At 38.2% G+C, this 16,960-nt stretch overlaps 3 protein-coding genes across 3 annotated transcripts; 2 read left to right on the plus strand and 1 right to left on the minus strand.

Annotated features, from left to right (window-relative positions):
• Positions 1–2,947: 2,947 nt before the first annotated feature.
• Positions 2,948–5,254, plus strand: LOC145910296 (exosome complex component RRP43-like). The gene is made up of 9 exons (XM_082997367.1): positions 2,948–3,087; positions 3,243–3,279; positions 3,484–3,547; positions 3,617–3,736; positions 3,794–3,899; positions 4,143–4,285; positions 4,393–4,513; positions 4,579–4,685; positions 4,756–5,254. Exons 1-9 carry the CDS (start codon positions 3,074–3,076, stop codon positions 4,854–4,856), a joined length of 813 nt encoding a protein of 270 aa, XP_082853493.1. The 5' UTR covers positions 2,948–3,073; the 3' UTR covers positions 4,857–5,254.
• Positions 5,255–7,186: 1,932 nt separating this feature from the next.
• Positions 7,187–10,750, plus strand: LOC145911098 (dynactin subunit 4-like). The gene is made up of 11 exons (XM_082998347.1): positions 7,187–7,356; positions 7,431–7,501; positions 7,572–7,750; positions 8,162–8,205; positions 8,269–8,376; positions 8,706–8,892; positions 9,088–9,197; positions 9,473–9,546; positions 10,006–10,165; positions 10,237–10,337; positions 10,397–10,750. The coding sequence occupies exons 1-11, from the start codon at positions 7,222–7,224 to the stop codon at positions 10,623–10,625; spliced, it is 1,398 nt and encodes a 465-aa protein (XP_082854473.1). The 5' UTR covers positions 7,187–7,221; the 3' UTR covers positions 10,626–10,750.
• On the minus strand, positions 10,748–11,624 carry LOC145911099 (protein C19orf12 homolog). The gene is made up of 2 exons (XM_082998348.1): positions 11,292–11,624; positions 10,748–11,230 (listed from the first exon to the last, which is right to left on the minus strand). The coding sequence occupies exons 1-2, from the start codon at positions 11,449–11,451 to the stop codon at positions 10,974–10,976; spliced, it is 417 nt and encodes a 138-aa protein (XP_082854474.1). The 5' UTR covers positions 11,452–11,624; the 3' UTR covers positions 10,748–10,973.
• Positions 11,625–16,960: the final 5,336 nt, after the last annotated feature.

Consider the following 16,960-nt stretch of genomic DNA (forward strand, 5'->3'; position numbering starts at 1 on the left):
AAAAAAAGAGTTTTTATGATGTATATTTATATACTAACAGTGTTTAATTTATAAAATTAATTAAATAAATCTTTTTTATTTAAAAATGGAGGCAAAATTAGTTTTTATGTAAACTTAAAACTGAGGCGGAAAACATTAATTCATGCTCTTAACAAATAGGAGCTGGTGATTGGTTGATTTTTCTACCCATAGTTCCTTGTACCAACAGTGTGGCAACGTTTTTTCCTTCTCACCAGGGGCGGCATTATGAACACTTGCTCGCTCGCTAAGTTAACGAGCTCGCTAAAATAATTTTTAGCGAGGACTTAACGAGCGAGGAACTCGGTAACGTATTTGGTATTACGAAGTGCCCTCGCAAACGCCTCGCTAAAGCCTGACGCAAAAACGAGAGAATGCGTCAAAATCGTGAGAAAAAAGACGTCTGACGCAGCAAAATTAGAAAGTCGCGCTATGCGACATCTTACGGAAGGCTTTTTTGTGTTGATAGTCGAGCTTCACGTGGACATTGAGGGCATTATTTTGCAAGTTTTACGCCGAATAATTTTATTTCTTGTGTTTAGTAATTGTGTAAACTTTAGTTTTTTTAAAAAGTAGAAATTGATCATACAAAAAGCAGTAAAAAAGCGATCTCCAAGATGGACAGCTGTTGAAGTAGAGACATTAGTTAATGCAGTGGAAAAAAATGCAAAATGCATTCTGGGTTCATTTTTACTAGAAATTACAGTTGCTTTAAAACAACAAGCGTGAAAAGTAGTGACAACTATGGTAAGATTTCAGCACAACATTTTTTTATTACTGCTGTACATAAATTATGATATTTGCAGGTCAATTCAGTAAACATCACTGGTGTTAATCGCACAATTGACCAAGTGGAACAAATCAGTGTCGGAATAGAAAAAAGAATCAACTAAAACGGGTGTGCATTATAAAATCATCAACATAATTGGACAACAAGCAGTTTATGGAATAAAAGGTGCATCATCACTTAAAAGCAGTGACATGTTACAAACGGTTTGTGCACTTGTAATGCTTAATTGTTTTTTTTTGTAGAAAGTGTTTCCCAGTTTGCCACTACTAACCATGCACCTCAAGATGTTGAAGAACCGGTTCATTCACATGTTCAACTATGGATGACAGCCTTTTTGAAATAATTGACGAACCAGTGAGCCCTGCATCATCACACTCCAAAGCATCATTACAACCCAAAGCAAAGCGCCGCCGTCGTGATCCAGAATAGGACATAGTTGACATACAAAAGGAATTTGTCCAAATATCAAACATAGCTATAATTCAACAACTTCACAGTTGATGATTAGAACTAATTTGCATTTTTAACAATTTTTGCTTTCTGCATGTGTTTTTCAATTTTCTTTTATTCACTGTTGGTTTTTAATTAAAGGCCCAAATCTGTCAGGGTTTTTATTCATTCTTGTTCACTGTTTTTTATTGCCCGTTTCATATTCTTCACTGTTCTTTTTTAACTACCTTATCACTTTCATATTCGATCAGTGTTCTGTTACCTACTTTTCAAGTTCATTTCTGTGTTTCTGTGCAGCCACTTTTTTCAATAAACAAACACAAATACATTTCACAAACATCACTTTATTGGAATGTAGAAACAATTGAATCTCTCACAGTACTACCTTGCAAGTCATGAATTTCATTTGTTGTGGTGGTGTCTAGTAGTGAATCTATGTCAGCATTTGCTGGCAGTGGCACATTGTGAAGGCGACAAATATTGTGCAGAATGAAACAACACATTGTAATTTTACAAACTTCATCTCTGTTTTAAAACACCAAATGCCCTAAACAAAAAAGCTTTATTATTATTTATGTTAATTTTATGAGATGCAAGACAAGTGTAACTTACTTCTCTATAGTTGGCCTTGTTTGTTTGTGAGCCTTATTATACTTCTGTTGTGAAGGGGTACTTGGATGGCTAAGAGGTGTCATTAACCAAGGTTTTAATGGATAACCACTGTCACCCAGCAAAATGTCATCGTGATATTTTCAACTCTCAAACTCCTGGTACACATTTGATTGTCGCATAATGAATGAATCATGACATGAGCCAGGCCACTTGCATCACATATAGCCTGCAACAATAATTTGAAGTCAAAACCAATTTATGACAAGGGAAAATTATGCAACTTGCCTGCAAATCGATGGAATGGTAAACCTTTCTGTTGACAAAGAGATGTTCTTCCTCACTTGGTGCAATTATGGGAATATGTGTTCCATCAATGGCCCCTATGACGTCAGGAAACCGTGCAATTGAGTAAAAGTGTTGCTTTATCATTGTTGAAGACATCCTGTTTGGCATGTGGATGAATTGATGTCGTTTTGAAATCAAACTATCCATAAATCGACTTAGCAATACACTGACAGTTGGTTGTGAAACATTAATATTGTCCTTTTGCTGAATTTTGAAAGCTTCCCGATGCCAAAAGTTTTAATGATATCAAAACTTGTTCTTCCACTGTAAGACATCTTTTACTGGCACTCTTTGGATTTAAATCTTGGTGCAAGTGGTTGCACAATTCCATTATCACAGCTTTGGGCATTCGCTATTCTGAAATTAATTCTAAATCCGACATTTCCAGGGGATTTTGTCTTACCTTTTTTCGTTTATATGAGCGTTTAGCGGCAAAATAGACAGCCATTATTAATTGCCGACGCAGCTGTGCGGCTTTGTCCGGAATATTTTGGCGTTAGCGAGTGGTCTCAGCTCCTCGCTACTTAGCGAGGATTTTAGCGAGGTCCGATTAGCGAGACGGCAGTTCGTAATACCAAATCTCGACTTAACGAGGTCGTGCGTCAATACCGAGCTCGCTAAACTTAGCGAGATGTGTTCGTAATGCCGCCCCAGATTGATCTGGCAACTGACGTCAATATGCGAAAAAGGGAATTGTTGTTGCGCAGCCACGTAATTTTGTGACGTAACAGAACACCCCCGGGTTACAAACAATATAGCCTAAAAACGTGATCTGGTGGCTAGTCTTATGTGTTCAAGTATTGGCACATATCGTTTTAGCCTGGGGAAATTAAGTTCGATTGCAAAAAGTAACATATCATGGACCATTACAAGTTAGTAAAACATGACACATCTTGGTGAAATATAAAATTCATTTTTTATTGTTTTTGAAACTGAAGTGCCGTTGTATTTGGTAAATTACATTCAGCGTAATTATTTGACTAATAGCAAAATCCACTGTGAGTTAACAAGTTGTCTTGTTTTGCAGCAATACTCAACCACTTGACTTCTACAAATTACACTTGGTAATGTATATAAATATGTTTCGTCTCTTGCAACAAATGTTTTTTTTTATTTGAATGACAATATCTTGTTACAATAGCTGGTGAGCTCAGACCTCTATTAAACCACTATTTAAAACCTTGTGCACCACCCATTTTCTATGTTTTCTGGTGTATATCAGTAACCTGTGATAGGCTATCTAAAATATATATACTGTTTTTAAATAGAATGAATCAATTCGTCCTGATGGAAGAACTTACATGGAAATGAGATCTTTGGTGTTAAATGTTGGTGGGTTCTGTTCAAAGATGTTTGTTGTTTTAAATTTTCCTGAAATAAATGTTTGCACTGATGTTGTAGGATCTTTGGGAACTGCTAATGGTTCCTCCCTTGTTAAATTGGGAAAAACTGTTGTGACATGTGGTATTAAAGCAGAACTAACAGAACCCTTCGCTAAAGAACCTGGAAAAGGGATTATTGGTAAAATCGCTTGTTCTGGCAATGAGAATATTTTATTCAATCAATTGTGTATTGTAGTACCCAATGTTGAACTTCCAGCACTATGTTCTCCTAAATTTAAACCAGGCCCTCCATGCGATCAGGCACAGGTGGCTACAAAATTTTTGGATAATCTAATAAAAAGGTATATGTTATGGAATATACGATACTGTGTTGTGTATCTTAGATGGACTTTATAATGCAATATTTAAAGTTATTTACACCTGAATTCATTCTTTACATAAAATAAGATTAAAAGTAGGGCATAGAACTTGTTTTCAATGGGATTATGTAATTAATTTAGTTTGACTTGTCGGCTTGCTAGCCTAGTAAAGACGTTTCCAACTGTGGTGAAAACCAAATATCTTATAATTGTGTTGGTTTTTAGCTCAAAACTGGTTGCACTTGAGGATTTGTGCATAGAAGATGATAAAGTTGTTTGGGTTCTGTATTGTGATTTGGTTTGCCTTGATTATGATGGCAATATTACTGATGCAACAGTGATCGCTTTGACAGCAGCATTACTCAATGGTATGTATCGTTGGTAAGATTTAAATTGTGCTTTATTTTACAGAGTATTTTCTTCTTGCTGTGCAACATTTGCCTAAAACCACCTAAATTTAATTTCTTCATTTTAGTGAAACTTCCAACAGTTTGCTTCAATAACGAAACAGGAAATATAGAAGTTGACATGAAAAACATGCAAACACTGACCGTCCATAACTCCCCTGTTTCCTCCACGTTTTGCATATTTGATGGGTATTGTTTTTTTATTAAAATGCGGTTACTTAGTTATTTAATCATTGTAAAAATTCACTTTGCAGCTCCGAAATAATTGGAGACCCAACTTCAATGGAAGAGGAGGTCACTGATGGTCAACTGAGTGTAGTTACTGACAAACAAGACAGAATCATCTATATCGAACGCCCAGGTATACGTTTGTGTTGGACATCTATCTGTTTGTGTTGTCTTACATAACGTGTTGTTGTGTTTGTCACAAGGTGGAGTGGCGCTAAAAGAGGAACAAGTCCAAAGGTGCATGAAACGTGCTATCACACGCGGTACAGAAGTGCAATCCTTGTATAAAGCCGTTGCCACGTGAATGTCAACTCCATCAATGCAGTATAGGTTTAAGGCAAATGAAGTAGAAAGACTTTCACTGTGGAAGATGTTTTTCCATCTATTTGCGAACTATGCCCTCGCTGAGTCATCAAAGGTCGATTCGCGCGCAGTCAACCCACGAAACGCAAATTGCGCAACTGTTTCGCTTGCGTTGCGCTTGCGCAAGAAAGAACTGTGTTGTTACGGCTGTTGTCAACACCAGTCGTAACAGCTGACGGGGTGTAAATCTCCTCGGATGATCTTCTCTGAGCGGCGTGACAACGAGACCGCGATTTGAACTCACTTGACATCATAATGTTATCAAAATATTTAATTTTGTCGGAAGCTGCTATGGTTAAAAATAAATGAAAAACAAAGTTGACCGTTTTATGAGTGTGCAATTAAATACAGTGGCGTATTTTGGTTTCGTTTTTATGGGGGGGGGGGGGTGGTGAGTAAGGGAGTACAGACAACATTTTTTGTAGCACTTTCATGCAACCACCATATCACCGTACAGTGATTGCTAATACCACTTCCTAGTGGCTGACTGTAGTACCTCTATAGGAATAAAAGTATATTAAGCAACAAGTTAATTTCACAACCGTAGGCCTATTTGTTGTTTTTCAGCCTAGCATACCGCTGCCATATAGCTTTGTATTCGTCGCGGGTATTTTTACTGGTACATTTTAACGAACTTTGAAGAAAACACGTCCACACACAGGGTTGCGAAACAACAGTGAAAGCTCAAAGCCAATATGTTTTAGAAAAATGGCCCAATCAAAGGAAATTTTCAAAAAGGGCCTATAAACTCTCCATATTCATCAAGTAAACTAAAATTTTGTGCGATAAAGGCCATCACTTTCCTATATAGGCTATCTCACTATATACACATAGTGTGTTTCGACCACACATACAGCGGAAGTTACAGAACATTTCAATAATTCTTGGTGATTTTGCCATGTAACCATTTTTGGGCCAGACGCGTAGTTTCTGTATTGATCTCTGAAAAGCGACAGCAGGGTTCGTGGTTGATACCTCTGTAGAATTTTGGCTGGAGTTTTACATTGCGGTGCTGGATGAGTAGTATACACCTTTACGTTGGCACCGAGACATGGTGATGCTCCAAAATTTCTGCTTTCCGCGCTTAGGCCGGGCCCACACTCACGCTTTGCGCCGGCGGATTCTTTGTTTGTTTCAATATCCCGAGCGTACGCCCGCACGCCGGCGTATAATGAAACAAACAAAGAATCCGCTGGCGCCAAGCGTGAGTGTGGACCCGGGCTTAAATGTCTGCACGAAGCGTTCTGCTTCTCGATGTGCAGCGGGGTTAAAAGGGGACATGGCGAATATACAACATGGTATAAAGACTTGAAATTCCTTGACGTATACCGCTCACAATGATTGTTGAGAAACATTAACGTGCGTCTACACACACTTGCCATATCTATGCCAAGAAACGTCCGGCATAGTCTCCATCCAATGCGTTCCCAGGGCTTGGATCTTTTCGCAATGTCACGTGAAACAGTTACAGTTTTTTCCTGACATACTGTTTTTACTCCCCATTGCGTTAGATGAAGTAATCTGTCCACCGCCGGACATGGGCCGATTGCAATCGGACGTCCATTGTTTGGCACTTATCGGTCGAGGATATGACACTTTATTCGTAGATTACGTAGCGGAAATTAAAGCTTACACGACAAAGCGGCTGGAACTAATTTTGCGATGTCATGGCCCAACGACAAATACGCAGCTGTTGTTTGTGTATGTTTTGCAATACCTGTGCCAACGTTTGGCATGGTTAATTTTGTCAAAGGGTCTTTGGGACTACCGCAAAAATAACCAGCTTTCGTTTATCTAGTGAAAACTGGCGTCGAAAACTGACGTTAAATTTGGAAAGCTTGATGCAATACGGATTTTTTTTTCATTTTTGGTTGCTGGTGAAAGCAATAAAAATACGACCTCTTGTTTCTGATTTTTTCATTGATTAGATTCGGAGGTCCATGCCGAAACTTCCGTCATTTTTGTTTTTTAACCACCATAAATTATTATTATTTTTTGAAGCTTTATTATTTTGGAATTACATCTGTAACCAAATTTATGGAGTGATGTTACAGCTCTTTGGCGACATATTGTGGAAAGTATTTTTTCGAAAACATCCGCTAGGTGTCTGGAGGGCTGTGCTGAACTTGACTCCACCTATCTGAGACTTTATTTGACAAACGTTTTGCATTTGTATGTCATTACTTTTGTGAATATTATATTTTAATTGTTTTAAATATGTGCTTGTTGCGCATTCGTACAAAATAAATAACTGTGTGTGTTTTTAGTGAGTAAATTCATGCCAAAATTCCTATGAACGGCATGCAATGGCAACCCTACTTAATATATCCAAAGTGAAGTACCTTATTGATGAAAACTCTGATGAATGCGATTCATTGGCAAACTTGTATTTTTGCATGTATTGCTTGACACTCAGGTCAGCTGAAGTTTTGCAACATGAGGTAATTTTATAGATGGTGGAACTTTTTATATTACTGTTAATTGAGACGGAAAATTAAGTTTGATTTTTGTTTAGGTTGACTCACATTTCTGTCCCCAAACATTGGACAGCCTTTCTCCATCTGAAGCACCTCTGAAAAAGAATAAGTATGTCAATTCCCTTTTATGTTGTTTTGCATGTGTTGAATTTTTTTCTGGAATGTGTTTGGTATTTTAGGTCAGCAAACTCCTGGCAATGCCCGGCCTGCTTACATCCATTATCCACAAGAGCAACAAATACAGCGATACAAATGGCTGATGATCCAACTAAGACCACAAACAAGAAGGTCTATTACCAAGCTTGTACATTCTGCAGATGGTCATCTCGAGGTATTGGAATGCCAGACAAAGACATAGGCAAGTTTACTTTTTATGTAAGGTGGCAGTTTGTCAAGGCACAGTAATAATGTTTAGGACAATCCATCATTCAGATCAGTGCTTTTTAACCTTTTGGCTTAATAGAGCCCCTGATGTATATATATAATAGGAAAATATATTGTAGACCCGCATATAAAAAACAACTGTCCTATCTTGTCTCACAGATTTATAGGCTTTTTAAAATTAGGATTCTAATACAGTATTATGAATTTTTGAGCATTGCAAATATATTAAGCTTATGCCAGTAATTAACACAAGCATCTCTTCAAAGCATTTCATGGCCAAGCATCTAAAATCGTGTTTAAGGGAAATTGAAGGCAAATAAAACATATTAGCAAAAAAAACATTTAAAAAATTAGAGTGCAAAGTTTCATTTATTTCTGCTTGCAGTTAATGGTGCCTGGACTGAAAAGTCAAATCCTAATGCCCAAAGGGTAAGGAATTAATTTTATATTTCACCCAAATTAGTAGTACTAATTATTCCTTGTGGTTTAAAGGTAAGTCAGTTACTCGAATATTATAAGTATCGTGCACAACTGGAAAAACTAGAGCAAGAACCAAAGCGATCAACAAAAGGAAAAGGGCATTTTTCAGTAGCCATGCAGGTAGGTTATGTATTGAAACTAAGCATAATAGTACTGCTGCTTGTTGAAACAGTTTAGAATTGTGTGTTCAATTATATACTGCATTAACAAGCCTGTCAAGTTTTATTTTATCTTTGCTTGGACAATTGACATGGTGGTTTTATCTGAAATTTATTAAATGTAAAACGCTCACCCAAACATATGATTCAATATCAACATGCTAAACAAGACAACTTAGTCAGGCTTGTTCATTAAATCTTAAAAAATCTGGCCCTTCATTACGCATTGTCAAGTTTTAAGTAAACATACACCTTTGCATTAGGACAACACTGGCATTGTTTACATTTTAGTTGAGCAAGTATGGTAGTGCAAGATTGGGATCTGGCACCAAAAAGATTTCTCCAATTTCGCAAGTGTCCTCAAGGTTGACCGACAGTCTTAAGGAAGTTGTTATTGAACCATCAAAAACCCTAACACTTGATGACCTTGAACCTTTACCAAAGGAGAAGTATCAGGAAGTGGTTAATTTTGCAAAAGGTAAAAATATGATAACATGTTGCCATAAAGAAATCACAAAAATTTAAACATAATTTCCTTGAGCCACAAAAAAATGTTAATAAATGTTTCATAAATTACAAAGTTTTAATTATTGTGTAATAGGGGCACTCTTGCAGTTGAATTAAATGTGGTTACATCTTGTTTGGTTTTATGCAATTGCTTTGCATTCTTTAGTGTCATCTGTGACCCAAAGGCACAACCAGCCAGAACATCAACCAGAAAATGTGATGGATTTCTGGCCACAAAAGACAAGAATGTTTGTAAAACAATCACTTCGCTGCAAGGTATGGTTGCAGTGCCTGATCCCATTGGCATTTCTTTGCAATACCTATTGTCTTAACTTTTTGACTGTTAGAATCTTTGATGCCTAAAAATTTAAACCAACAAGACTGATAACTAAACTTGAATTATAAGTTTTGGTGAATTGTAAATTATGTCATCCTATGATTTATTTCCTGTGTGTAATGTGGCCAGTAACATATTGTAACACCTGACTTTAAGCTCGTGCAAAGAACCATTAATTTATCACATCTAAACTACTACTACAATTTTTCCATAGGGTTGCGATCATAACATTATCAAGCCAGAATACAACGCATCATCGATCAAGTTTAAAATTCACCTGGTCGCTGTGTAAGTATCAATTAGTGATGCACCGAAACAGCAATTTTTTTAAAACCGGCCGAAACCGAATATTCGGCAAAAGTTGCCGAATAAATTCGGCCGAATAAACCGAAACTAATTTTGGCATCCATCTCTTTAAAATGTGCTGGAATGGATGTGATCCTGTCATACAGCCTTTTATTGGCACTTAAAGAATGCTGTACCAACTTTTTAAAGTTGATTTCGATGACAATTAACAACTAAAACACATTAGTACAGTTTGAACAATGATTCTAATCTTTGCATATCAGCGTTGCATGCAGTAAAAAAGTTTCGGTTTCGGCCGAATTTTGCAAAAATATTCGTCCGGAACCGAATAATTATAGAAACCTTGGTTTCGGCCGAATAAATTCGGCAAACCGAACTTTCGGTGCATCCCTAGTATCAATGCTGGATGATTTGCTTTTAACAGGAAAATTTGTTTCATAGAAATCATGTTCCAGAAATCAGAATACACAAGGTCCCAAAACTTCTGCCTGGGCAGCCATGCAAGATCACCTTAACCCTTATAAACCCCACAGAACATGTGTTGCATGTTACTTTGCTCCCGCACATAGAGGAATCTGTTAATAGAAAGGCTAACTCTCAGGTGTGTTTGCATTTACATTTTATGGAATAAACTTGATGTGTGCAATATTTTTGAACATTTATATTTTAAAGGTTGAAGTTCCTGTTGGTGACTTGGTGCTATCGAAATACGATGAGGCTGCTGAGTTTATATCCCCCGAAGGATCACAAACCCAATTTGCTGATGACAAAGAGTAAATGCAACCACATTTCTGACTTGTAAAAAGCACTTATTTGTTTTGTTTTATTGCAGAGTGGTTGCTTATCGCCACGGCAACAGACTTGGATTCTATGTCCAGTGCACACCAGACAAAGACCTAACACAGGGCGATGAAGTGTGGCTATCATTTCAATACAAACATGAGCATTATGGAAACACTGCTATTGTTGCACTGCTGAAAGGCGAAAAACAGCAAAGTGAACCTGAAGCTGATTGGTTGAAACAAACTGTGTTTGTTAATGTTGGAAATATATCACCTTAACCGTAACATCTTATGTGCATGCCCTTTTAGCAGTATTCATATGTGCCTGCTGCTTCTTGCATGGTGCCTGCTACAATAAATACCTGTTGTTCAAGTGTTTCTGTGTAGGTACAAATAAAATATTATGTGTAATGATGTTTATTTAGTGTTGCCTTACACGGGCAACAACACTCAATGATAAACAAATTTCTTGAAGTAATAGCAGAGGCTAATATAGTGAACATAATTAGGACAATTACTTGCACAATCAATAAACAAATTTTAGCAGAAATACCCTCTATGCAAAAATACAAAGTGGGTGTTGAAATACAGTCAATCAGAAATAAATAAAAAATCAGTGGAAAAGCTTTAGCATTCAACAGTCATTGACATGTTCTTTTCAAAGTAATCCTTCAAAGCTGCATAAACTTGTCCACGTAGTGATGTACTTCCTTGTATCAAGGCCACTAACATGATTGCATCCTGTGGGTCAAATGAGTCGACAATACTCTTAACTTTATCAGCAAGTTCCTGTTGTTGGTGTGCTGGAAGCTCCTTGAGCACTGTCACCAATGGCTTGAAGTCCTTCGCAGTAGCTGCACCAAATATGGAACCTGCAGTTCCCCCTTTTAAAATAAGAAAATTATTATTCATTGCAGCCTATGGGTATAACTCTAATTGAAATACCTATGGCCATTCCAGGTGGTCCACCAAGAACAGCACCCACCGCAGCTCCAATCGCAGCCATTGCACCACCTCTTAAAGCCTGAGTCACTGAAACGCGTATATTTTCTTCTTTTGCCAAAGTGCCAAGGGCATCCATAATTTGACCAACACCAAGAGGCATATTTTATAGAATTTAGTAACTTCGAATACGACTTTGTGCAGCTTATGATTTTTTATAGCACACCAGAGAGTAGACACCACACCAGCAACTTCGCTTATTTTATTTGTTACTATTACACCACCTGAAAAGGCACATCATCGTCGTTGTTTATATCAATAACCAATAACGGTTGGTTCCGCTTTTTCAGAACGGAAAAGCAAATCAAAATACGCGGTGAAGGAAACAGATAATCCGGTATAGTACCGGGGAAAGTACCTAAAGTGAGTTTGCAACAACAAGCAAGAGTTGATCATCAGTTTTTCAAAAAACGTATTGTTGATGTTTACTTAATTTTGCTTCAAACGCGCATAAAAACCCTATATTTTAACCAAACAACACCATAAATATGCAAAACACATCGCGCAACGTTTTTCAAGCAAATAATGGTGTAAAAGCCAAAGAATTAGCTTTGTCCTGTAACATACGTCACAGAAACCAGTGCTTGTATTGCGTAATGTTTTGCGTGTGTAACATACGTCACAGAGGCCAGCGCTTTGCACATGCACTGCACAATCCCATACTGCGGCCCATATGATAAATTCATCGAATGTTCTCGAGTAAAGTGAGTCATTCAACATCCTGTTTACCACATAAAATGTTCTCCTATGCTTATGTCACATCACACCTATGTTCTTGTATTATATTACTTCAAGCGCCTCATGATATCACGTGACATTATTGACCAATCAGCTCTCATAATGGAGAGCGTTAAAGAGCCCAGTTTTTACCCGTAAATTCAGCCAAGTCAAATCTAGTCTTCGCCGTTCTTTTTGCTGGCATCCTAACAACGTTGTATTGAAAGTTGTAATGTACCATCGTAATGAAGAAGATAACAGAAATGAATACAATTATTCGGGAAGAGATCTTGGTTCTGGGTGCTTTATAGAACGGGTCAGAAGCAGGTTTAACCATTAAAGAGACTCAATAACCGCTCAGGCCATCGAGACACTGTTAAATATCTCTGAGACCCTTAGAGTTATTTACAATGAGGCCCCGCTTGGAACGACTCCTTTCTTGAGAATATATCACTATCGACAACCTACAGTTTTGGAAGGATTCTATCATCCAATCCGACCCCCAAGGATTTACAGGAACAAGCAAATCTAACACCCAAGGATCGACTTTCCGGAAAATCCAGAACAAGAACCGGCGGACATCCACAGCCCGTGAGGTACAACATACAAACAATTTCAGCAACGATCGCCTATACAAACTTTAAACGCGCCGGAAACCATGCTGTAATTCGCATTTCAACGTTTTACCGAATTCATGTATATAACAGAACCATCATTTTCACGCTTGTGTTCATAATTCGCCTCCTGAAAACTACATAACTTTTTTTTCGCATTGATGACGGTCCGTCCAACATTTCAACGGACCCAGGAGGACAACTTAGTTTGCTATTGTGCATGTTTTTATTCGTATTACCCGTAGCCGCATCACCAACACGTTTTTCATGCGATTTTGTCCAGCCCAACTATCAGGCACTAACGCCCGCCTGCAGAGGCCATGCCGACTGCTATTGGTTTTTACCAAAACGATTTAAATGATCAATTACGATCAAGTTTCCAACACCTGAATGCTGATGCATCTTACCTAGAATGTCAACTGCAATCTTATCTCTCGCTGCTACTTGCAACTAACGCGCGCATTAACCCCTCTCTTACTTTATCATTACTCACGGGACAACAAAAAGCAGCCATACTTACTGGAGATACTATTACAGAGATCGGCTGCACGTACCGGAATGTACGTATACGCTCTTTACAATACATTAATGTGTATGCCACAATCCATTGTTTACCGAATTAGCCTGGCCAGCTAACTCGAAGCAAACCGTTTGGCAGCTGTACTCTAACGGAGAATTACACTCAAAGGTACAGTTTGTAGAGCACTACCAACCTAATAGGATTTTCCACTTTAACATACAAGGAAAAACCTACCGGTTTATTAATTATACAATGTCCCATGTTGATACGGATATCAACCAATTAACCCCGCAATTGCTTCCTATAAATAAGTCGATTAAGTAAGATAACTTTATCGAAGCTTCCAACATTAGGAACCCCTCATTACCCGCTGAGGGATCTAGACTCAATTCTTGCGTCACTGGCACAGACCAAACGGCAGAATGAACGCTTAGACTCGTATTTTGGAGCACAACAGGAATCCTCCAAAACGTCGGATGTGGCAACCTCGCGCATCTCAAGCAGCATCCATTCAGTACTTAAACAAACGTTATTAATGACACTCTCCTCTATAACAGACCCATTTTGGAGCAGTATTTTGGCTATTTTAGTCATTTTATCCTTAATTTGGGGTGTCATATTAACAGGCTTTGCAATTAAGCATGTCTGGCTACGCCTATACCCACGTGTAAGACCAACTATGGCTCATTATATAGGACGGGCGCGGACAAACTTAAATCCCTTTAATAGGAATGCACCAGGTAACGAACCTGAAGCAGCAGTACAAAACGAGGCTGAAAATAATCCCTTGCATGAATTGTACCCTGATTTACAAAATGTAAATGCCCAACAAGAACCAGCCGCACCTCCTACTGCATAGGTGCATGGCCCTATCCATAAATCTTTTTTTTAAGGGTGAAGTTTCCCGCATTGTTATCATCCCCATGACATAGTAATGACCCTTTGTGTATTCGCATGTCATTGCACATTTGTTGTGACTTTTCCTTGTGCACCATTATAACCGAGATTTCTCTATTAATAACACACCAAATTTGCGTAATTTATCATTTTTTTTCCGTACCCACCATTTGCATTTTACTCGTTGAATCGCATTAACAATTTTTTAATCGCCCACAGCTGATGTTATATTTAGTGATGCACCGAAACAGCATTTTTTTTATTCGGCCGAAACCGAATATTCGGCAAAAGTTGCCGAATAAATTCGGCCGAATAAACCGAAACTAATTTTGGTGTCCATCTCTTCAAAATCGCAATAAATTTGAACAAAACATGCTGAAATTGATCTGATCCTATTATACAGCCTTTTATTGGCATATTAAGAATGCTGTACCAACTTCTTAAAGTTAATTTCGATGACAATTACCAAATAAAACAAATTAGTACAGTTGAAACAATGATTCTAAACTTTGTGTATCAGTGTTGCATGCAGTAAAAAAGTGCAAAAAAATATTTTTGCAAAATTCGGCCGAAACCGAATAATCACAAAAACCTTGGTTTCGGCCGAATAAATTCGGCAAACCGAACTTTCGGTGCATCCCTAGTTATATTCATCAGCTGCAAATCTGGGGGGAAGTATTTGTAACAAACGTCACAGAAACCAGTGCTTGTATTGCGTAATGTTTTGCGTGTGTAACATACGTCACAGAGGCCAGCGCTTTGCACATGCACTGCACAATCCCATACTGCGGCCCATATGATAAATTCATCGAATGTTCTCGAGTAAAGTGAGTCATTCAACATCCTGTTTACCACATAAAATGTTCTCCTATGCTTATGTCACATCACACCTATGTTCTTGTATTATATTACTTCAAGCGCCTCATGATATCACGTGACATTATTGACCAATCAGCTCTCATAATGGAGAGCGTTAAAGAGCCCAGTTTTTACCCGTAAATTCAGTCAAGTCAAATCTAGTCTTCGCCATTCTTTTTGCTGGCATCCTAACAACGTTGTATTGAAAGTTGTAATGTACCGTCGTAATGAAGAAGATAACAGAAATGAATACAATTATTCGGGAACAAGATCTTGGTTCTGGGTGCTTTATAGAACGGGTCAGAAGCAGGTTCAACCATCAAAGAGACTCAATAACCGCTCAGGCCATCGAGACACTGTTAAATATCTCTGAGACCCTTAGAGTTATTTACAGTCCACACGAAAGGTGACGGACTAAAATTTAGATTTAGAGAATAGTCCCCCTTTGATAGTTCCGCAAATAGCCAACAAAAACACAGACATCGCGACGAAGACAATCAAGTACAAAGAATAATCGACAGCTTCATCAAGAGCTTCCCAAACCCTGTTGACCACGAAAAGTCGGTAGCTCACCGAAAGTGATTTGTTCACGAAACAGCTGTAATAGCCAGCTGACCGTTCCTAGAAAGTATACGAATTGCATTATCTATGGTATTGTTTTATATGTTGTATGTTTCGGGCGTAGACAAAATTTATGATCAGGGCCAGTCCTTTTCGACCGATTTGACTAAATCAGGCCCCGAACTGAAGATAGGAGCCCAGCAATTTGCCCGGAAGTTCTAAAAACGGGTCAAATTTGTTTTGTGGTGACTGTTTTTAGGTGAAATACAGACCCCGCATTTCCTAGGATACCTTTCTCAATGTGGTTATAGCAGCCGGAAACATATAATGTAACAAATACTTTTACTACACACCGATTTCCAAAGAAACTAGCATTCGTGACAATTACCGTATAATCAATCGATCTTACCCTCAAATGTTCGAAATGGAGGTTGTCTTGCGCGTCAATAATGACATTCTCTACCGCTTCGTGACGCGAAATTGGCCAGGTTTGACCAATTTCCGTCGCCTCGTCGAATTGCCATGCCACCGGTAGTTGAGGTTTTGAACCGTTGCAGGTTAGAGTCAAGCTGTCACCGATCACCCCTCTACTCACTTTCCTGTCCACAGGTGGAATCGTTTTCGGGTCTTCACCTGGCATGCAGACATTTAAGAAATGGTTAGATTTTTGTTAACGTTTTGGTTTAGAGCACAACTTTTCAGCATGTGTGCACTGAAAGTACGAGTCGTTTTCGAAAGCGTTAAAAGTGAGAAAATGGTTTAGGCGGCGATAATTATTCGTAAGAGTCGATAAAATCGTATAGTAAGAGTCGAAATACCATATAGTGTAAGGTTGTTTTACAAGACAGCTTGTAGTGCAATACAGCATTCCAGTGTGATTGTATTTTGTTTCATGTTTTCCACAACCAGCTGAAGGCCGCACTATATGACATTGTTGAACAGAATGCCATTCCAAAACTTTGGTGGTAAATGTATGGTACGTTAACACTGGTTAACGGACATCATAAATTATTATCTAACCGGGTTCCACGTCCACCAGTTCATAGTCTTTAATGCGTAGAAGGCATCTGCTTTTACACCGCTGAACTACCATGTAGTCAGGAAATGAAACAAGTCTTTGAAACTTGTCCTCTGGTAGCAATGGCGAACTGCAGGGCAAACGATTCCCCTGCAAACCGTCCTGAAATGTTGCCGTGGTGTAACAGAAACCTGAAACCAAAATTAGACAATTTCTTTTAATAATTTAAATTACGAAGTTTTCAACATTTTTTTCTTGTTATCTTATGGCAAACTGCAGTCGCAAATTTTTATCTAGCAACAAAGTGTGCTCTTAGATAGGAAGAAAAAGGCATAGCGCCCAGAAGGGTTATAGAAATGCAACGATTTTATATTGGACGTTTCACTATTTAACAAAGCAACATCTACAATTTTCAATTGCATCGATA

This window comes from Ascidia mentula, chromosome 8 (genome assembly GCF_947561715.1).
Source record: "Ascidia mentula chromosome 8, kaAscMent1.1, whole genome shotgun sequence".
Classification (NCBI taxonomy): Eukaryota; Metazoa; Chordata; class Ascidiacea; order Phlebobranchia; family Ascidiidae; genus Ascidia; species Ascidia mentula.